At 31.0% G+C, this 23,414-nt stretch overlaps 2 protein-coding genes and 1 non-coding gene across 3 annotated transcripts; 1 reads left to right on the forward strand and 2 right to left on the reverse strand.

Annotated features, from left to right (window-relative positions):
• Positions 1-5,234: 5,234 nt before the first annotated feature.
• LOC108331314 (probable indole-3-pyruvate monooxygenase YUCCA11) lies at positions 5,235-6,993 on the reverse strand. The gene is made up of 4 exons (XM_017565969.2): positions 6,367-6,993; positions 5,830-6,063; positions 5,578-5,703; positions 5,235-5,491 (listed from the first exon to the last, which is right to left on the reverse strand). Exons 1-4 carry the CDS (start codon positions 6,979-6,981, stop codon positions 5,267-5,269), a joined length of 1,200 nt encoding a protein of 399 aa, XP_017421458.1. The 5' UTR covers positions 6,982-6,993; the 3' UTR covers positions 5,235-5,266.
• Positions 6,994-16,469: 9,476 nt separating this feature from the next.
• On the forward strand, positions 16,470-16,541 carry TRNAQ-UUG (transfer RNA glutamine (anticodon UUG)). Its single transcript has one exon. It is a non-coding gene; the product is annotated as a tRNA-Gln (tRNA).
• Positions 16,542-19,329: 2,788 nt separating this feature from the next.
• On the reverse strand, positions 19,330-22,875 carry LOC108331909 (F-box protein SKP2B). The gene is made up of 5 exons (XM_017566914.2): positions 22,721-22,875; positions 21,877-22,174; positions 20,519-20,867; positions 20,285-20,426; positions 19,330-19,907 (listed from the first exon to the last, which is right to left on the reverse strand). Exons 2-5 carry the CDS (start codon positions 22,134-22,136, stop codon positions 19,549-19,551), a joined length of 1,110 nt encoding a protein of 369 aa, XP_017422403.1. The 5' UTR covers positions 22,137-22,174; positions 22,721-22,875; the 3' UTR covers positions 19,330-19,548.
• Positions 22,876-23,414: the final 539 nt, after the last annotated feature.

Genomic DNA, 23,414 nt, shown 5'->3' on the forward strand with positions numbered 1-23,414 from the left:
GAGTCTAAGAACAAACACTATATAAGTATGTATTTATATTAATTAGACAAGTCTAGCAGTATACATTAGAACAGTCTCTCCATATATAAGATTAGTCGAGACTATTAATACATATTATACAAGTTTGTTCACTTAGTGGTTAGACGAATTTTGCAATACACATTACACAAGTATGAATATACATTGATTGGATAAGTCTAACAACACACATTATATGAGTGTGTCCATATATTGATTAGACAAGTCCAACAATACATATTAAATGAGTTTGTTGATGTATTGATTAAACAAGTCTAACAATACACATTATATAAGTCTTTTCATACATTGATTAGACAAATATAAAAAAAATTACATGACTATAACAATACACATTAGACGAGACTATCCATACACTTATTAGATAAGTATAAAAAAATATAAAACAAGTCATTTCATATCTTGATTAGATGAGTGTAACAAAAATCATTAGATAAGTCTAAGAATACATTAATTAGATGAGTAAAGCAAAAAAAGTAGATGAGTTTGTCGATGTATTGACTAGACGAGTCTAACAATACACATTAGAGAATCATCATATATTGATTATACGCCTCTAGAAATATACATTAGACAAGTCTTTCCACATAAAATTATACGAGTCTATTAATACACATTATATGAGTCTGATCATACATTAATCATGAGAACAGCAAAAAACATTAGTTGACTATAGAAATAAACATTATATGAGTCTATTCATACACTAATTATACGAGTATAACAAAAAATATTATATTAGTCCTTTCATACATTGATTAGATGTATAAGAATACACATTAGATGAATATGCCTATACACTAATAAGACGAGCCCTTCAACATATACTAGACGAGTTTTTTCACACACTAATTAAATGAGTCTACCAATGTATATTACATGAGTATGCTCATACACATTAGATTAGTCTATTGATACATATTAGAAAACGTTATTCATTATTTGATTATATTAGCCTTGCAATATATATAAGGCAAGTTTGTTTATATGCTGATTATAGATGAGTCTAAAAATACACATTAGACGAGTGTGTCAATATAATAATTAAACAAGTTTAACAATACATATTAAACGAGTTTGTCAATACAATGGTTAGACGAATCTAGCAATACACATTAAATCAGTCTCTTCATACACTAATTTGTATTTTTAGTGAGTTTACTATACATATATGTACATATCCTTTATATTTTTAGAGAGTTTATCCTATATTTTTGCATATGTTTTATTTTTGTATGTTTACAAAGTCTATTATTTATATTTTTACAGACATATTGACCTTTTAAACTTATAAATAAATTTTCACATTAATTCTATTCATAATCAAATTATAGACATAAAAATATTTATTATTTCTTCCTCAATTTCTAAATATCTTTAAATAAACACACTTGTATATGCACGATTTTAAAACTAGTATATATGAAAATTTTACTTATTTTATTATTATAATATTTTACAAAAAAATATAAAAATGTGTCTTGTTTGTAAAAAATATTGTTTTAATAAACTTATATAAATATTTATAATATAGATAATTAAATTTGTTAACATGTTTACTGTCAGACCTCATTAAAAACGCACCCCAAAACCCTTTTTAGTGGAAGCCAAGTGTCGAGAAGAGATTTAGAATTTCAAAGAATGGAAAACAGGTGGCTGCAAGGAATTGGACGTTCAGTTTTGATTGGTAGAAGCAAAATCTGAGTTTCAAAAGTTTACGCAATTCTCTGCATGCAACCATCTTCCTCTCTGATTTTCGAAACTCCATTTTCTCCTTCTCTCTAAAAGCTCTTGCTTCTCTCTACAAAATCTCACCCTTTCTCTTCTCTGATCACCACTAAGGCACCGCAGAAGCACCTCTGGCATCAAGAGCTTCCAGTTAAACCGTTCGGTTTGTGAAGCTGAGCTGGTAAGTTCTTCTCTTCACTCAGTCGTGCGTCTTCCTGGACATGCAAACCAAGTTATGGTTTCATGTGTTAATCACCCTTCTCATAATGAGTGGTTCTGATAGTGTTGGGTTTTCACTTGTTGTAGTTTGGATTGTCGAACGTTGAGGGTAGAAGGACTTGTAGTGGTGTGAACTGTATTCTGCCTCTGTGAACGTTCAGTCACGCTCAGAAGTAAGGGAATCTTATATAATTTGATTTGTATGTTTGTTTGGATTGTATGTACGTTCGTTGAATTGACTGAATTAATATGAAATATGATTGTTGCTATGTTTTGATTGTATGAAGTATGGAAATTTACTATGATATGAATGTATGAAATTATGAAGATAAATGTTGAGAAATGAGTTGAGATAAATAATTCTAAGTATGAAATTCCCTATGATAATGTACGTTCGTTACTGAATGGTCTTTGACCGTTTGGTTTTTCTCGGGAACTCGTTTAGAACTGGATTCTTTCATTTGGAAGGAATTTATGTTGAGGACGAGCATCTTCGTCTAGTACAATTTGTGTACAGGCGTTCCACCAAGGATATCATTTCCTTGGTATTTTAAAATAAATTTAAGTATATCTGTGTAGTAGTATGTCTGTTCGTTCTTGAACATTAGTCAAATGAGATCTTATATTCACCAAGCGCCCGTACGATTTAGAGCTAGGTCTTTCACCAAGCGCTCGTATTATTTAATGCTAGGTCTTTCACCAAGCGCTCGTACGATTTAGAGCTAGGTCTTTCACCAAGCGCTCATACTATTTAGTGTCGGGTCTTACACCAAGCGCTCATTCTCTTTTCTATAATCTACCTTGATGAAAATAGCGTTCGTCCAAACTCAATGGTGTTCACTCTCTACCGTGCTCGGTCTTTGACTGACATTCGGTTTTCTTGATGTTAAACTCAAATAATCTAAGTAATTATAAGCGTTCGATTTCGTCATATAATTCTTTTAAGTACTATTAATTGAATTTCTTGTAGTGTTTGTCTCCATTGGTTTCAGCCTAGAGTCTTAGTACTCGGTTTAGGCTTTAAGGTGTTCAGTCTAAACGCTCATGGGTCAATTCATCAAATTGACTCACGTTGTAAATAACGTTCGATCCTTTTAATCTTGAGAATTATTATTGAACTCGATCTCTTCTCAATCCCGATGGTAATTCTCTCTTGGTTTTGATCTGTTCTGGAACTGGAAACCTCTCGGTCTCAGTCCAAGTGTTCGGTCTCGTTAAGGGTTGAAGTTTTACGTTCGGTATTTGGTATCCTAAGGGATCTTCGTTAAAAATTGAAGTTTGAAAATAAAAGATGATGGAATATGATGTAGATGAAATGAGTATGATTATGAATGAGTATTCCGGGGAGGAATATCTCATGAATGGATATTGGAATTTGGTAAAGTATGAATGTGGGCATGCTAAGCTGGCGGTTCATCCTGATGTTCCATGATTACTCGTCCTCACGTAGAGGAGGGTAAGTCATATGTGGGAACGGCAGGAGGTCCTAGTCCTTATGGTTAATTTGGACAGATAAGACTAACCTCGGGTGGCAGCTGTTGAGGGTATCCCAGTTATTACATCACCCGGGTGAATGAACGTCGTAGCTACATAGAATTCATACAGTCCGGACAGTCAGTCTAGTATTAGGGTTTGCATGAATGAGTTAATGAATTATCTTGGGTGGTTGAATTGTGTGAAATATATGTTGATACATGAATTAAATTACATAAACTTACCCTATGTCTTTCTGTCTTGTCTGTTTTGCACGTTCGGTTGTCTTTCTGTTACAATGATCATCCATGTGGATGTGAGCAGAAGGAGACGAGCTGCTAGAAGAAGCGCTGGAAGAAGAAAACTTAGTCGAGATAGAAGTTAAGACCGAACAGTAGAACCATTCGGTCAGTATTATAGTTTGATAGTAAGGTGATCGTTCGATCACCTTTTCCCTTTTCTTTTGCAGGACCGTTCGGTATAATTCTTTTGTAAACCGTTTGGTCAGAATTGCACCCCTGTACAACTTTAAATTTCTTGTCTTTCCTTGTAAGGTCGTTCGGCCACAACCGTACGTTCTACTTTAATGTAAGACTGATCTGTAATATTATTCAATGTGATTATTCTATCATATAGCTTTAGACTGTGTTTTTGGGATGTTACATTTATAAAATATTTATAATATATATATATATATATAATATAATATAATAAGAAAGGTGAATATTACTTTATTTAAGAAAAGAAAAGAAATGACGTGTATATAACTAAGTTTATTAAATTTAATTACATCCACGATATATTTGTATTAACACGTTTCGTTTTTAATATATACATACGTATGTATTAATTTTTATTTCATCTTTCCTTTTTAATAAATTATTAATATTAATAGAATTCTTTTTATATGAATTAAGTTATTAATTTTTATTTAATAATATACTTTTTATAGAGACTCCAATTAAAATTTATACATTTAATAAACTTATATTTGAATTGCTAAATTAAATAAATACAATAAATTCTATTAAATATGTGTATTTATCTATAAATGAAATACCACACAAGCATTTAATTATTTGTTACATATGACCAAACCAATTAAATAAATTTTATTACTAGATTTAAGTTGAAGTGCAGATCAACTGTTATTATGTATCAACATTTTTTTTACAAATAAATATTCTTTTATAAAATATATTTAATTATTTTATAATTATAATAGTCTAAAAATACTAATATTTATAAATTAAAAAGATAAATTTATTCACGTGTTAATTAATCGAATGGAAAGTAGTTAAAAGGAAAGCATGGGAGGATAGGTATCAAAACGTTTAATGGATTTAAACGTGAATGACATATTGGAGAAGTATCATTAATTCATTGTTATCAATTTGAAGTTTTTGAACTGGTTGAAGAGGTGGTTAATATCATACTTTGGGATAAATGGAAAACTATTTTCTTACGGCTGCATCTAATTTCTTAAATTGAAAAACCAGTGCCATTCCATAACTATCTTGTAAATTAGTAACATTCAATTTAAATATTTTAGAAAATGTCGATTTAAAAAAGAAAAAAATTGGAGTAAATTAACCTTCAATGACTCAATAGAATTATTCTAAGAAATAAATTTGAGCAAGGAGGACAAATAAAAAAAAGTTGGTCGAGAAATAAGGAAAAACCATGTTAATATATAATTCATGACTTTATTATATGTATCAGATTTTACATTGTGCACATTTATTTATTTTTATGGCACAGATGGGTGAGTCCCATTACACGCAAACAGAAGCATACTTTAGAGAACTTATTTTTGTATGAGTTTGAGGGAAGCTAAGTTGGCATCGTCACAATCGGGACCTCTTGCACTTGTAGTCATACTGATATCATCAGCTATACGCTGTGCATCAAAAGCAATGCCATCTAATCCCCTTCTTGAAAATCCAGCGCAGTACAGACCATTCTCTCCCTTCCAGTGATTTGGAAAACCTGGTTTTGGCATTCCATTACTGTTGAACAGTTCTCTATAATCCTGCATTTCAACAACTCACACAAAAACCAGTTAGGGCCAATATCAACATTTTTACTTGTTAATTTTTCTACTGTTTTTATATGCACCTTAAGCCACTTCAGCACAGTGCTGTTGTATCCAGTAGCAAAGATGATGATGTCAAATTCTGCATCTCTTCCATCCTCAAACTCAACCGTCTTGCCCTCTTTGATGCTTGAAAGAGCTGGGAAAACCTGAACACAGAAAGGTGGCAACCATAATCAACGTAAGGTGTTAATTAACATGAAAGAAACACTGGTGAAAGAAATATGAGAGAGAGAGAGAGAGAGAGAGAGAGAGAGAGAGAGATCCCTAGCTACCTTTATTTCGCCTTTCTTGATCCTACCAACGCAACCAACATCAATGGTAGGAGTAGTACCACCCTTTTTCTTCAAAGCGAACGGTCCATCCTTTGGCCTCACCAAACCATACTTAGACATATCTCCGTACTTGAGCTTGCTCATAAGCATCATAAGCTTGTCCACTCTCTCAATTTTCAAGTATTTCAGCAAGGTCATTCCCACGAACACCATTTCTTTAGTGAAAAAGTGAACCTAAAAACACATAGATCAGTACGAGGTTTATGTTTTTAATTATAAAGCTTACCCTAACCTTGTTGAACTTCCAGGCCTAAATATAAATAGGCAACATTTTTTTTTGTCAGTTTAAGAAATATATAAAATGGTATTCAGAAAATTATCGTTAAAATAATATCAAAGCAAAAAAGCATCATAATTTTTAGAATATATATGTGGGTGTTTTAATAAAGGTATCATCTTTAACGTTTTATAGATAAATTTAATATTTCCTTGTTATAGAATAGACGCAAAGGGTTTGCAAAGAGAGGAATGGCGTACAGGGCCTCTGACGACAATGGAAGTATTTGCACCCCAATTTGAGAGATCATAAGCTATCTCCATGCCAGAATTTCCACAGCCAACAACAAGGACATTTTTGCCATACATGTCCCTTCCATTGAGGTAGTTGCTGCAATGCATGTATTCTCCTTCAAACCTTTGAAGCCCTTCAACCCTGGGGACATAGCCTTCACTATTCTCCCCAGATGCAACCACCAGAAACTCAGAGACGTAAACCTGAACAGCATCTGATGCCGTGTCCTTGACAAGAAGCTTCCATTTGCCAGTGTTATGATCAACATAGGCAGATTCGACATTCTTATTATACCGAATGGAAATCTTGAAACGAGAGACATAGCTATCCAAGTAACGGAGGAAGTCAATCCTGGGGACAAAGGTGGGGAAATCAGAAGGGAAGGGCATGTGAGGGAGGCTGCAGAAATCTTTGCCCAAGTGAAGTTTCAAGCGGTCATATGTTCTTTTCCTCCAAAGAGATGCATGACAATCATCTCTTTCAAGGACAAGATTGGGGATTGAAAGTTTGTTGAGACATGCAGAGGTTGCAAGACCAGCAGGGCCTGCTCCCACAATCACAACAGGAACTTCAATCTCCATGACAGAATTGGATTGATATTGGTTTCTGTGTGGGTTTTCACCTTCTTCTGTGCTTCTCCTTTTATAAGCTTCTGCTATTCATGACATTGTTTATTTGACACTTATCATGAGTTGCCAACTTGCCAACCAGGAGTGTGTGATCAACCCAGTTTTAGTTTTCCTTTTTTACTATCATTCTATATTTTGGTCAATAAAGTCAATTGGAAAATTCAAGAAAAGCAATATAATTAATTTTTTCAGTTACTTTTTTTCAAAAATAGATTATTTTTATTGCCTGCCATTTATACAGCGGGATTCAGCTATATCAGTATCGAGCCAGGAAAAGAAAATTTACTGTGGGCTCTTGAGCTTTAACAGTTACCTTTTATTAGTTTTTTATTTTAGTTTTTACATTGTATTTTTGGGCTTTTAACTAATTTTTCTTCAATTCTCAAGTTTTTTATGAGAACAAAAAACAAAATTGCACTGACACGAGATCAAAAACCAAAACAATTAATTAATGTTAGAAAAAACAACATCAACAATTAATTTCAATTATATCTTTAGTTATATTCCTTTTATTCATAATATTCGCGTATTATTTGTAGAAATACGCATTATTAATTAGTGACTTGCTTCTTATATTGATTACAAGTGGATAGTACATATAACATTATGATTAAAATTTAATAGGTAAAGATTAATAGGATTCACTTACTTTGTGTGTCTAATTAATAAATTTGACTTTTTAAATTCAAAATAATCGAGTTGGTTTACATATCTTTCAGAAGAAATAAATAATTTAATAAATGAAGCAAGTTTACTCAATTGTTGTAATTAGCTATTAAATATTTGATAGCCATAATACAAGATAATTAATGCCAGTGATGTGTTTGAAGCATAATAGAAATGAAAAACAAATTACTTTATTAAAATCCTAAACCTTTCTTTATAAGATGGAAGTAATAATTAGGAAATTATTTTTTTTTAAAAGGATAAGTATCACTTTGTTTACCCAGGGATTAGGTTCTTCCTGTATTGATTATGACATAAATTCATCATATTAGTTTACCTAAACTAACAAAAAAAATTTCCATTATCTGTGATGAGACAAGAAATTATCATAGTTTTTTTTTTTTGGTAATATAAAAGTATCATAGATTAATTCAACCACTGAATAAACCATTTTAGTTCGAAGATACTTTTAAAATATGCATATACGACTCGAAGCAAGATAAGCTAAATTCTTATCCACTATAGTTGATAAGTTCAACACAACTAATTAATGTTCAAAAACTCATTTTAACTATGTAGTAATCACTAAGTGAATGTATAAAATGTTAATATTATAAATGTCATCTATAGATTATATTACTCCCTTAAATATTTTTTATAAAATTTAGTTAACTAATTTAATGTGACATTGGTATATTTCATGACTATTAATTAAATTAAAAATGCTTTTGCAGATAAAAACAGATAAAAGAAATGTTTTAATTAGATTATAAAAACAAATAATCTAGTCTTTTATAAAGTAGTAAAAGAAATTATATAATACTATTTGTGTATTGTTTTTAATAAATAAATAAATATATACCAATACTTAAGCACAAAAAATTATATAAATCCTACCTATTTTTAATTAATTTTCATATATAATATAAATTCACAATAAAATAAAAAATATTCATTAAAAAACAAATATTTTATGAAAAAAATTGTAGCAGCGTTTTTACATATTTTTCATTCTGAGACAAAATTTGTTAAGGAAACTAACTTTTTATTTTTTTATTAGATCATTTGAAAAATCGTCACTTAAAGTACTTAAAAAAAATCTCGTAATTCAATATGATTAACAAAGTTAAACAGTCAAATATTAATTAGTTTATGTAATCGGTGAAGACATCGACAATTTTCTATTTAAATATTGACTTTATAATATACTCGTGTAATGTATTTTTACAAAATATTTATTTATTAATCTGTAAATGAATATTTCAATACGCACATTCACATTATCATATCAAGAGTTACACTATTTTACTTTGTTTAAATATTCAAAGAAAAATATATTATATTTTATTAAAAAAACTTTAAAGATTTAAACTATTGACCAATTTTTTACAATCCAGGTTCACTTAATATATTAAAAGAACACATGTTAATAAATATTATTGTAAAAATAATATAGTAAATCGATTGTTGAGTTTCTCAACAATCATATTGTTATTATGTTAAGAAAAGATTCAATTAGTTGTTTATGATGTTGAATTATTATGAGAAATGATTGTTTAGATAGATTGATATTAGTCTTAATGTGTGTTTCAACGTGTTTGTAAAGTAGAGAAAAACCCTTTTAATAAATCATAATCATATAATAATTTATTAGTTTTAATTTAGATGTCATTAATCAAATTCAAAAAAATAAATGTAAAACCTTATAATTTTAATTAATTAAGTTACTAATATAATCGATTAATCCAATAAGTTTTATAAAATGTGGTTAAGATATATTAATCTATGAAGTCACTAGATTGATTAATCTTGACATGTACTTAGTTTTCATTTAAATCTTGTATTTTTTTTTCATTTTTCATTTTAACACTTTAAAAACATAAGGTCAATAATGCGTGTGAGAGAGTTTTGAACATTTTATCTGTGTAAAAAGCGTTTTATTCAAGAAGATTAAAATATTGAAAGAGTTTTCTCTTAACTATAATTTTGATTGTGATATCTTCGTATATGTGATATATTTCTTGTATCTTTGTTATGTAATTCTATACCTTACCTTTTGTGTAAAAGGTTTTAGTGAATACATGAAGCATCACCTATTCTTTATAAGATTGTGGTGATTGTATGAAGCATCACCTGATTTTTTTTCTTGAAGGGTTTCTTAAGGTTTTGCATAGATTTTGGTTTTAAAATTATGTACATGCACATTTGATATGAAATTTTTTATCTTTAGTGAAATTTCTAACTAAAGTTACTAGAAAAACTTAACGTAGATTCATTAGAATCAAATCAATATAAAAATTCTTATAACTTACTAGGCTTTCTTGGTTGTTGATTTAAATGTTAGTAATGGATCTTATGTTAATATTGTTAATTAATTAAAAGAAAGTTTTTAAAATTGTTTTCACAAAGCCTTCACCGCTCGATTCGCTTCGCGTCGGCCATTGTTCGCCTTCGTCACTATTCACAACGTTGCTTCTCACTTATCGTCTCATTTGAGGTAGATTGGGTGCTTATGGAGGAAAATTTTTCCTAATGATACTTCAAACATGAAGTATATTATGAATTTATATGCATAATGAATAAACAATATATGTATATTTGTAACATTAGTGATATTATTTGGAAATATGGTGCAAGCAGGTACATACTTCAACCATGGACACTATGGTATGCAGAGAGCAGCATGGTTGTATGGTTCTCTGATAATGGATTTTTCGAATGAAAAAAAAAACATTTGATTATGATGGTGAGTTCAAGCTTTTGTTGAGCGACTAGTGGCACAAAAGCATACATAAACAAAAGGTTAGTTTCTTTTCCATTCCATTCAGATGGGTGAATGAACCTTAGGTAAATTAAACAAAAACACTCATGCAATTCAATTCTTACAGTTTTATTCTTTAAGATATTGTTTGGAAAAACTTAAGCAACACAATAATGGTTTTTTTGTTTTATGTACTCACATGTTTGATAACCTTTTGCATAACCAATTATCATAATTTGAACCATAATTTTGCTAGACTTTCTTGTTTTTAATACTGATAAAAATAAGACGTGTTTCTTATGCATCTTAGCATAATTATGTGTTGAGTTTAAAAAGTCAACTAAGTAAAAGTTAATGATTAAGATATTAATATAAAACAAGAAATAGAGTCACTTAATATGATGATCTTCCCTGATGTAGATACGTTACAAAAGCGATTGGCTGAACAAGGAAAACATGAAGGTAATAATAAAATTGCATGTGTTATTGTTGTTTTTGTGTTTAAGATTTCAAAAGTTGTCTTCCCTGTACATAAGCTTTATTCTTTTTCCTAACAGGTTATGAGAAAATGGAAAATGGAGATAATGATTTTATCCATTCAAAAATGAGAAATGAGTCATATATATACAAGTTTTTTTCTATAAAATCCTTTATGTTTTCAACAACGATTATTTTAGAATCATTGTCCTGGATTTTTAACGACATCGTCATTATTTCTTGTAACTTTTAACAACGACTAAAATAATAACAGAAACCGTCTTTATAGATTTAATTTAATCGTTGTTAAATATGATTTTTTATTTCCTTCAAGGGGTTTAATTTAAATCTTTGTTTTGTTATCCAATTTATTATTAATAAAAAGTTAATTATGCTATGCAAAACTTTCGGGTCATATAAGGAGGACGACCACCTTGTATACTTCAGTAACCCCACCTTTCGCTCTATGCATGCTCCATGTTCTCAAACACAGACACGTAGGTTTCATTTTTATTCAATATGTTTTGCGTGACCTGTTTGTTTAAGAAAAGATTAGTACTAAAAACATTTATAGTCACTTTTTTTATATATTTATTAATATTTTAGATATAGATTGAGATATTTTAATATCTTATTTATATATTAGTAACTATTGATAAAGAAAATAGTATGAAATTAAACAAACCGAAAAGTCTACATATCAGTTGAATACTGCTATCAGTTTGCCTTTTTCTTTGTTATTTTTCTGGGTTGAAATGAACGTTTATTGAATTATAGAGTATCGATAGACATAACACACAATACTCTCTATTTTTATCCATTTAAAAACTACTTTAATAAATGCATGCTGATTTTAAGATAAAACTTTACAACCAGCTATATAAAGTAAACCAAAGTATAAATATGGTATAAAGTATCATATAGTAGAGGTCCACTCCTATGTCATTTATTATATATATATATATATATATATATATATATATATATATATATATATATATATATGGAAATGATTAAGACGATGATACACAAATTTTATTAAATGAATTTCTATAATATATGAAAATTTTAATAAAGTACATATGGTTGAAAAAACGTACGAGAAGTTATTTATAATGAGTTCTTTCGAAAAAAAAAATCAATCAATTTTTATCTTCTAAATTGGTCGAAGTTAGAAGTTAGATATTACATAGATGTAATATATATCACTAGTAAGAAAAATATTTTTTAACGTGCTATATATGCCTTGGTTTTATTGAAATCGAAGCGTATTAAAGTTTGGTGGCATTTCCGTAAATATTGAATGCTTATATATTTCAATTATATATGAACTGATGTCTATAGATGTTACTGTCTTGGGTAGAAGGCCAACCGAGCATATAATATGAATTTTAAATGATTTAGGCATCGGTTTGTTGTGTAACTGATGCAGTTAAAGGGTTTAGGCACCGGTTTTTCATATAACCGATGTAGTAGCCCTTAGGTTAAAATCTAAAAACGAAGTTATAGTTCTTCTTTCTCTCTCGCACTCTCGCGATTTCTCTCATCTTTGCCTCCATCCCCCTCGCGATTTCTCCTCTCCACCAAACCCCAGCATCAGGACGCCACCATCACCAGCCATTAGGGTCGCCGCAAGCAACGTCGTTCACCCACGCCACCGGCTACCACTCGCAAACCCACAAGCCGCCACCACAGCGCCTTCGTTCTCGTCCAAACTCCATGGACTCCGCGACCATATCTTCATCTTCTCCGCCATGAACACATCCATGACCGTCAACCGGAGAACGCAATCGCAACCATTCCAAGTCGCGCGCAGCCATTACCATCGTCCTCCTCGCGCACGCACCTACAAAGAGGAAAACTCAGACAGATCCAGAAATAGAACCCTAGGCGCGAATTTCATCTACCCCTCTTCTCCACCATCGTGTCAACCACCGCGTTTCAACCTTCTTCCATCACCATCACAGGACCTGCAACTCTACAACAGAAACCCTTAATCACGCCACCGTCACCAGAACGGCGCAACCATCTCCCTCGCGCCTTCATCGTCAATCTGCGATCAGAGAAATCAACTCGCACAAATCTGAGTTCAGAATCCCTAAAGCATGTCGCCGCCGTGGCGAGAGTTGCCATGGTTGTGCGATTATAGTTGATGCAATTCGCGTTGCTTCCGGAGGGCGGTTTCTGAATTGGATCCTTGCGTGATGGTTATATGGTGTTAAATCTGGTTTTTGCAGGTCTGATTATGGTTGCAGGTGGAGGCATGCAGCGACACGATTCTGATTTAGGGTTTTCGTTCAGTGTTCGCACATGGAGGCTCACATCGCCCTCTCCAATCTCTCCTTACCCTCCGAGTACGTCGTCGCCATGGTCCTCCCGTCTCCAATCTCTACTCCTCTAGGTCGTCTCCGATCAGAAGAAGATCTTCTGAGACGTATGCGTCAAGGCCTCCGGCGGCACCAACGACGCCACCCAATTCCCTCTGCTGCCCTTTTTCCTCATCTCGTTCTCCCCCAGCAGGATGGGCACCCCTTATCAATTGCTTGAATGTGAATAATTTTATGGTTCCAAAGGATGACATTCACGGAGGATACCCAATCTGAAGGCTCCCAGAAGGAATCTGATTTTGGAAGAACTGATACTGCCTTGGTTCAAAGAGAACCGAGTCGAATCCTAGACATTGCTTCGGTTAAAGAGAACCGAGGCGAATCCTACTAACTTTTTGCCTTCCCTGCATATGCTTCGGTTCTCAAACCGATGTCTATGGCCGAAAATAACCGATGTCTATTCATTTAACTACACTAGTGTATAGAGAAGAATATGTGTGATAGCTTGATTAATACATTTTGTATTGACACACTTATTAATATTCAGGGAAAGACAAAAGATAAAATAAATGCTGGTTTGGATTTGTTTGAAATAAAAAAACTGAGAAGACTTGACACCAATGGAAGATAAGTTTTTACCAATGCCTAAACAGTGTCAAGTATTACAAGGATACTCTTAAAATATTAAGAGTTTAATGTCGATGCAGAATTTGAAGTTTGTTGACTTGAAGTATCACGATTCTAAAATCTTAATGTAACAATTGATATTGATGGCTATTTGTGAAATTTTTATCCAAAAATGTTAGACTCGTTTGTGTTCATTTTTTTCTTCAATTTGTAGTAAAGTGGTTGTTCCTGTAAAGCTATACTTCAATGCAAGATTGTTATCATCTTGTGTGATTTTGGTACATTTGTCCCTCTATCATTTTTTGACATCATGATACATTTCCTTATTCATTTGGTAAGAGAAATCAAATTTTGTGGACTAGTATACCTAAGATAAATGTATCCTATTGAACATTATATGAAGATTTTAAAAGGGTATATGAAAAATTAATATTCTTCAGTTTGTTAAGATTCATTTATCTAAGGGATGGATTTAAATAATCGATTTTCCAATTGATAATTGAGTACAAGTTGAAATAATTCATAGAGTGAATCTTATATGTTACAAGGTGTTAGAACAAAAGCTTAAGGGATTACCACTCAAAATAAAAACTCACACATATTGTCTCGTGTTGGGTATAGAAAATTTAAGAACGAGTTTTGTAGGGAGGCAGTAATGACTTTTGTGAACAAGTAGAAACTGGACAAAAAAAATAACCCTATTTATAAAGATATAGGTTACAGTTCCTTTAGAGGAATCATAGCCTAAAATGAGAGTCTTAATATAGGCTATAGTTTCCTTATGTAGGTATCAGTGAGTATCGCACAACGGAATAAAAAGTGATTAAAGAGCATAAAAACATGTTACGGTCAATAGCCAAGTTAAAATGTTCCTTTTAAAATCGTGATTTTCTTTTAAGACTTTTAATAAACAGTGAGAATGGCGCCCAGCCCCCCTCCTGGGGCGCCCGGGCGCGACTAGTGCGCAGAACTGGCGCCCGGCCCCCCTCATGGGGCACCCGGGCGCGACCATTGCGCAGAACTGGCGCCCGGGCGCGACTGGTGCGCAGAAACTAGCGCTCAGCCCCCTTTCTGGGGTGCCCAGCTCGAGCACACCAGAAATCAGCTTCTGTGCAGGTGGCGCCCGAGCGCGACCTGATTTTTCTGCATTGCATCGTTTTCTCTTTTTCTGCAGATGTGCTTGCTTCTTGTGGTTGGTTCAGCTCTATACATTGTTGGAGATTCTTCCAAGCACATTATTAGCTACAAAATAAGGGATTATAGATGAAATTACATCAAAGTAGCCCAAAACACCATTATTCATAAAAATAAGATAAATTAGAGGATTAAGCAAGTTACATGCTAGAAAAGAGTTCATTTTTCTATTGAAATGATGCTTAAATAAGGGTAAGAATTAGCGTTATCAGTCGGCCTGGTGGATCGGCCTAATGATTGGCCTGAATGATCGGCCTAGATGATCGGCCTGGATGATCGGCCTGAATGATCGGCCTGGGTGATCGGCCTAGTGATTGGTCTGGATGGTAGGCCTGATGGTGCCGAGCGGTCCAATTTATATTAGTGATTTTTAAATAATAAGAATGATTTAGAATGGTTGGTTTAAAAATTATAAATCTTGTTGCAACAACTCTAATTTAGTGATCAAATAATTAGTTATTAAATAGGAATATTTAAAATTATTAAAACTAAATAACTAACTTGGAATGAAATATAGAATTAAATGATACTAAGTGATGGAGATAGTATATTTATAAGTAGAGGATGGAAATAATATATTTATTAGTGGAAGATTACATAATTATTAAATGAATGAAACACAATTCTCATTATTGTTTATCATTTTACTCTTCGGTGTTTCTTCTTTTAACTATATTTTTTTACTAAAATTAGAACAATTGAATTTTATATAATGTATTTCATTTGTTTAGGAATTTCGATTAGGTAGGTATACAGAATGAAAAATTTAACCCTTTTGCAATCTAGAATACTATTAATGTTTTCTTATTATTTCATCTATCCAAAAGTTTGAAATTTATTCTTGAAAAAATCACTTTCAAGTCCTTTGTCATCTCAAAATATCTATGAATATTTTTTATAACAAACATATTTTTAATTGGCTTTTAAAATGTGCATATGTAAGGACATCTGTAACATGAAAAGAGATAAATAGTATAGTATTTACATTTTAAAATGTATATTTAATTTTAGTTGCTTTCAACATAAAAAATTATATTAATTTAAGTTACCAGTATAGTTTAAATAATAGTTAAATGTGAGGTTTTATTGCATAAATATATCATATTTAGTTAAGCAATGAAGTTGCTTTCAAGCAAGTTTCAATTAATTAAACTGTTAGGAAATGAGAAACAGAGTGCTACATATATCTCAGAGGATACAAAAATATTATTGGTGACCTCACATTTAATCATATGCACACAAAAAAGATAATAAAAACTGAAAATAATATTAGAAATCTTAAAAAGAATTAATTGAATTTTAAATTTTGATATAAATTATATTTTACTTATTATTTTTTAAACTTATTATTTATATTATCTATAAATTTGTTTCCTTTGACAAGAAGTGGTTCTATGGTGTAGTGGTTAGCACTCTGGACTTTGAATCCAGCGACCTGGGTTCGACTCCCGGTAGGACCTTTATATTAAATAAATAATTTTCATTTTATGATTATTAAAAGATATTTTTCATAATTATTAAATTAAATAATAATTATTATTGTGATTTGGTTTTCCTCCATTGTTTTTAATTTTGTGGTTAGTAAAGCTTATGTTTTTCTCATATTTGTTTTTGCAAATAAGTGTTGAAAAAACATACTTTTTTCCCACACACATACTAAATTATATTTAAAATCTCACCTAATACAATTGTCTTTCACAAACAACTCTCACCTTCCCTTCTCACTAAACAACCCAAAACAACTTTCTATTAAGCTTACTTTTAGAATATGTTCATGGCAAATAATATAATTTTTTTCTTCTTTTTATCATTTAATTTTTTCCATTTACATATACTCATTTGTTTTACTGAAAGAAAAATATGTTTATTATGTCTATAGTTGAAATTCAAGTTAAAATTTCTATTATATATTCATTTTGTTGGCCTATGTTAATATTCAGAATACAACTTATTATATTTAACTTTAGTTATAATTAACGCAAGTTTTAAGTTTTACATAAAAACTTTATTTTAATATTAAAATTTAAAATAAAAGCTTTAAAAATAAAGTAGAAGTTGGTTTCTATTTTTATTTTTTTATTTTAAAATTCATTTATTTTAATGTTTTCAATTAAAAGAACTAAATTTATTTTAAGAAAGCTTAGTATAAAGTCACAAATAAAGATAAATTCTTAAAAATTTAGGGTTGTACAGCAAAGCTAACTAAAAAGTTAACTGGTAACTTATATACCTGCTTTTAATTGATGAACTACTTAGTAGCTTATATGCTCCTAATTTATATGTTGTATATGAAATACTATAACTACATCCTTCTTATTTTATTAAAAAAAATTGTTTTTAAACAAAAATATATTATTACGTAATTATATTTAATTTTTTAAATAACTAAATTCTTATTATTTTTTAAGTACTTCTAATTATTTTTGAAAAGTTGTATATGTATTTTTTTTATTTGAAAAAATTATTTTATTTAAATGATTCCATCTAATGAGTGATAATTAAATTTTTATTTGTTTTAAAAACTAAATTGGTTAAGACATTGAAAGGTAATTTAACAAAAACTAAAAATAATGCAATAACAAATTGTATTCATAAAATTAAAATAGGTTAGAAGTTAAAGAAATCGAGGATAATAAAAAAATAATTAAAATATAAACAATAATGATGAAACAAAATTGAATAACTTGCAAGCTAACTAAAATAACTTATAAGCTATAAGCTAAAAAATACGTTACTTTGAGGTATTTTACAAACATTTTTGTGTTGATTTAACTAGATTATAAGCCAGTTAAATAAGTTGGTAGATAGCTTATTGATCTTACTAAAAACACTCTTAATTTTTTTGTAAATTTCACTGCATATTATATATTTCATTACATGTTAATTTTATTATTGTCTTTTATGATATAATTTCCGTTTACATCTTTGTTGCACCACTTATATAATTGTCTCCTTAAGTTAATTGCTATGGATTAGTAAAATTTGGTTTCTATAATATTTGTTATAATTATTCAATTTATTTATTTATTTTTTACTTGATGTGGTCCTATATGTTTTTTCAAAAGACTAAATGTAATAACCTCTTTTATTAGATGTGGTTAAGATGATAAAATGGAAACTCAAAATTATCGCAATAATTATTTCAAAAATATAAATAAAAGGACTACATTGAACTAAAATGAATAGAAAGAAAATATTAAATCATATCATTGATATAATATATAGATATAAATATGGAGACAATAAATATTATTAAGTTTATTTACTGTTTAATTGATTTTAAGTATCTCCTAAAGTAAATTTATTTATTTTTGTGTCATTAGCATTCTATAATGCTTAAACTTTTGCAGAGATAATCAAATTATTTTTACTTTTTTATGAAAGATATTATGAGAGTCTAAATGATATGAAGTAGCAAACCATATAAAAAGACTTAAATGTTTTTTATTTTACATTTATTAGTTATAATGAAGTAGCAAACCATATAAAAAGACTTAAATGTTTTTTATTTTACATTTATTAGTTATGATGAAGTATATTTACAATTATTAAAAAAGATGTGAAAGGAATTTAGTTAGAAGCAAATAATTTATGCAAACAGAAAATACAATTGAACTTTTATTTTCTCTAATTATAGATTATTTCAAAATAAATTAAATATAAAAGATGATAATCATCAAAAGCCCTCTCGTATTCTGCAAGTACATGTGTATTTATTTTATAAGCAATTTCCATAACCTGCAAGTACCGTTAAACATAAGTATTTTCAAACATAATATATAAATATATAGGATAATGATAGTTTGATAATATTTTTAACATTTTAATATTATTTACTTATCATTTTGATAACATGGATTAATCAACGACATACATGTATATAATAACAGTTCAACTGTAGTAGTGAACTATATCATTTTGTCTAAAAAAAAAAAATCAAGGTTCCACACATAACAACAGCTCATAAAACAAGCAACCATATCTTTTTCCATGGGCGTATAACTCTTTTTGTCAAAATTAATTATAAAAATTAGGAAAGTAATATTTAAGTCAGTACCATATCCTGTTTGAAACTCTATTAATATTTTCCAAAAAACTGAAATGTAAAATTAATTTTAACAATTGAAATTCAAAATTGGAATATTTTTTCTTAATTTGTCCAAAAATAACTTTTCTTAAGTTAAGTTTCCACGAATTTAACAAGAGCATGAAATAAGATGTGCTATACAGTTGCCATAAAAGCATAGATACACATTAAAAGAGTCCATGTCTTTCCATAAACTTAAATAGCGTCCAAAATGTCTGGAAGTGAGAATTCAGGGATTAAAAGAAAGCAAGGTTTTTTAAAACACAAGTTGAAGATGTACATGATGAGTCTGTTTCGGCAGGCATATCTACAAGAAGTGACTTCTCAGAGCCCTTGAAAGGCACTTCCTCGAAGTGAAGGTTGAAAATGAATGCAGGAGCTTAATGAGCTGGATGAGGGAAATGGGTGAATACACGGTGTGCATGGACAGCACAGGCACAATGCACAGAGGTCAAGTTGAGGCAGCCACTCATTATGAGTGAGTGCCTCCCTGAGCATGTGTGGAGTGATGGGAATGAGTCACAAACCGCTTGAACCGCAGATGGGGTGAGTGCAGTGCATTGGCTTATGTTCAATGTCCTTAACCCATCCTCATCATTTCCTCCTTTCACAGATATCCTGTTATTCACCTTGCTGTGTGCCAAAGAATACATTGCTCTGTCTGTGATGTTCTTGCAGTAGTACAGTCCAAGAGACCTCAGATGTGGGCATCTGTTAGCCAAAGCAATCACACTATCATCTGCAGTGAACCTCACTGTTAGAATTCTACTCATCATCACTCAACCAAGAAACACAGGGACCAAGACAATGTCCATTTTCAAATTCAAAGTGTATCATTTCATTGAAAAACTATGTATTTCACAATACATAGATTTTCCATTTCTCTTTCAAAAAAGACATATCTCATTTACAATTTATTTTTCCTTTTCCCATGTCTGTCATCTCAGTTTGTAAATATATTCTAACCATTTCAATTGCATGTCTAATCACAATCTACTTAACCATGTCTTTTGGAAATATCATGAAAATCAGATATTTTAAAATGTAAAGAAATATATGATAAGTGTTTGGCTACAGAATTCTGGATTTCAATCATTAAAACCTTGAATAAAATACCTGTTATACGGACACAGCCACACAAGTCAACTATCCTAAGATCAGGGCACCCATATGCTAAAGTAGTCACTCCAACATCACCAACATTATCACACCATCCAAGGTTCAAAGATTGTAGCTGATTGCAGTACTGTCCAATGGCCTGTATATCGTTTAATCAATGGATTATAATTCAAAGCCATCTTAATTCTTACACGATTATGAAACCAACTAGTCTACCACAATCATTCATACCTGCAATGCAGTATCAGATGCAGCTCTAACACATCCACAAAGATTTAGAACTTTTAGTTTTCTGCAGAAACTGGCAAGGTAAGCCAGAGCACCGTCACTAAATGCTGAACACCCACTGATGTTGAGTTTTGTGAGATCGCGACAACCTAATGCAATAGCATAAAGTGAACGATCAGTTAGCTTGAAGCTTTTGCTGAGGTCCAGAATCTGCAATTCATGACAGCACTCTGCAATAGTCTCAACAGCTTTATCCTCTAGTTGAGGCTTGTCTTGACGAAGGATTAGAGTTTGCAATTTTGTGAATTTAGGAATAATTGATAGGACCAAGTTATTCATGTTCTTGCTACACCTGAAGAGAGACGAATTACATGTTATTACTACATTCCATGAACTCCACAATAACTACAAGCACTTCTACTGACAGTTTCTTTCCCATCACGAACCATAACTACAAACACTCCGTACCACTGAATCAAATACATTAACTGAGAGGTGTTCAATAGAAATCCCTTTGAAGAAATCATTTAAGAAAATTAATGAACTGAGAACAAAAGCGGAAAAACATACAATAATAACTTGGTGTAGAGCATCAGGAATTATACTTGCAAGTATTGGCCATACCATTGCTATCCATTATATTACATATTTTTATAACATTTTAAGAAATAGATTGTAGTCAACTAACAAATAGTTGTAATACCAAATTGACTAGTGAACCCTGAGTTACAAAAGGAACATTAAAAAACCCAAAGATTTTCAGGTTAAAATATCGATAGATAAATATAAATATAACATATTAGGCTGAACCAAAAGAGGGGCAGGGGCTTACTACGTTATCAGAAAAAGAAGACACACAACAACTTACAGTATCTTCTAATTTATCCAGGGAAGAAAGAGAGATTTTTAAAGAGCCTAAAATTTCAGACACAAGAACACCTTGGCAAAGAAAAAATTAAGATTTGCAGCACAACCCCACACGACACCTCTTATATCCATTATCAGTTTCCTTAACCGCATACATGTCACGTCACATTCTCATCAGAATATCCCCGCCAATCTTAAAGTATTGAAAACACTCCATCAAACTTACGGATTCTACAATCCCCAAAGCAAGGAAACAACAATTCAAACAGCTCAGCCCCATGGCAAACAAAAAGGAACAAAAAAAAATCATGACAAAAGCAAGAGAAAAAAAAAAGACAGTACCAGTTTCACAATCACATCATAACAAAATTAACTATAATCTGCAAACAAAAGGAATAAAAAACACCTCACCATAACAAAATCCCCAATTGGAGAGAAACAGAAGGCCCGCAGGTAAGGATACATGGCATCAAGAGAGAGAGAGAGAAATATACCATGATAGTGATAAACGAGCAAGGCCAAAGTAGATAGCATCTCTCCAGCCACGACAAACTCCAGAAGCGGTGATCACTGTCTGATCATCCACAAGGGACAAAATTTGCATCAAAAGTTCCACAGGAATATCCTTCCACTCGGTAATCACCCCAACCTTCAAGTTCACCCCTTTCTCACTGTTCCCACTCCCAGCCACCATCATAAGTCTCTCAAAACACAAGTTCAAGTCCTCAGCTCTCAGATTATCCTTGCCAACCATTTCAGTTGCAGCACGACAAAAAGCTTCAACTTTCCCAGCTGTAACAAAAGGGGGAGGAAAACAAAGGATAAGGCATAGAGAATCCCTAGATTTAAAGTATCGAAAACACAGCCTTTAGAAAATTATAATCACCACAAACTAAGAAAAATCCATGGGCACAAAAGGCCCCCCAAGGCAATTTGCAAGGAAAACAACAGAAAGACAAAAACAATTGTAAAAAACTAAAAAAATAAGAGCATAATCCTATTTGAGGGATTCAGCACATTACATAAATACCCGCCACTTATTTCTCAATTACATGATTAAGACTTGGCTGAAAGTTTCAAACTTGACTCTGGAGACTCGTCAGAAAGATCAATTCAGAAGAATGATGACTCAAAAAAAGTCCTTTTTAAAATCAAATTTAGCACACTTAAAATTGGGACAGAGAAACAAAATCACAAAGGAGAAGGGACAAAGAAACCATCAGAAATGAAACTGGGGAAAATTAAAATCAAAAAGCTTTCTTCTAATCAAAGACATGAAAACGGAAAACAAATAGTTCTACATGACTATGAATGCGATCAGAGGAGCAAAGCAAATACCTTTGCCCCTTTTGTCGCCCCTTTCTTTTGGTTCCTACGAGCAGAGAAGCTCTGGTGTGCTTCTCTGAAATAGCGAATGGGAGGAGAAGCTCTATAAAGAGAAGAAAGGAAAAACGAATGAAAGAGGCAAGCAACGCATAGCTGCCACGTGTACGCATGATCAATGCGGCAGCGACAGGTTAAGTGGGTCCCAAGTAAAGTACTCTGTTTTGATGAGAACGGAGGTCAGCACCAGAGTCACCGAAACTAGGAAAGAAATAAAGAAAAGGAAAAGGAAATTTTCTTATAAATTTTTTTTATATGGAAAATAAAATGAGAAATGACATTACTTAGATTTATCTTAGATTTTTTTATAACTCTCGAGTTCCATTTTTAATGTATAAACGTTTTTCATATTTAAATGCAAGATAAATATAAACTTAATCATGAAAAGCTTTGTTAAACTGAGTTTGTTTGAATAACTTTTTCACGAGCATTCTTAGAAAAACAAAATAAAATTTATTAAATAAAGTTATTCTATAAATAAATTAATTTTTTGAATAAAATTATTGCAAGGAAAATTTTATAAACTGATTTTAAATTAAAAATAAGAGTCGAACGAAGCAATGGTGGAAAATTTAGTCGACATATGTCTTTATGCGAAAAAAAGTAATGTTCTTCTAAATAACTTAAACTTTTTATGATAAATAACAAT

Source organism: Vigna angularis, chromosome 4, assembly GCF_016808095.1.
Source record: "Vigna angularis cultivar LongXiaoDou No.4 chromosome 4, ASM1680809v1, whole genome shotgun sequence".
NCBI classification, from domain to species: Eukaryota; Viridiplantae; Streptophyta; class Magnoliopsida; order Fabales; family Fabaceae; genus Vigna; species Vigna angularis.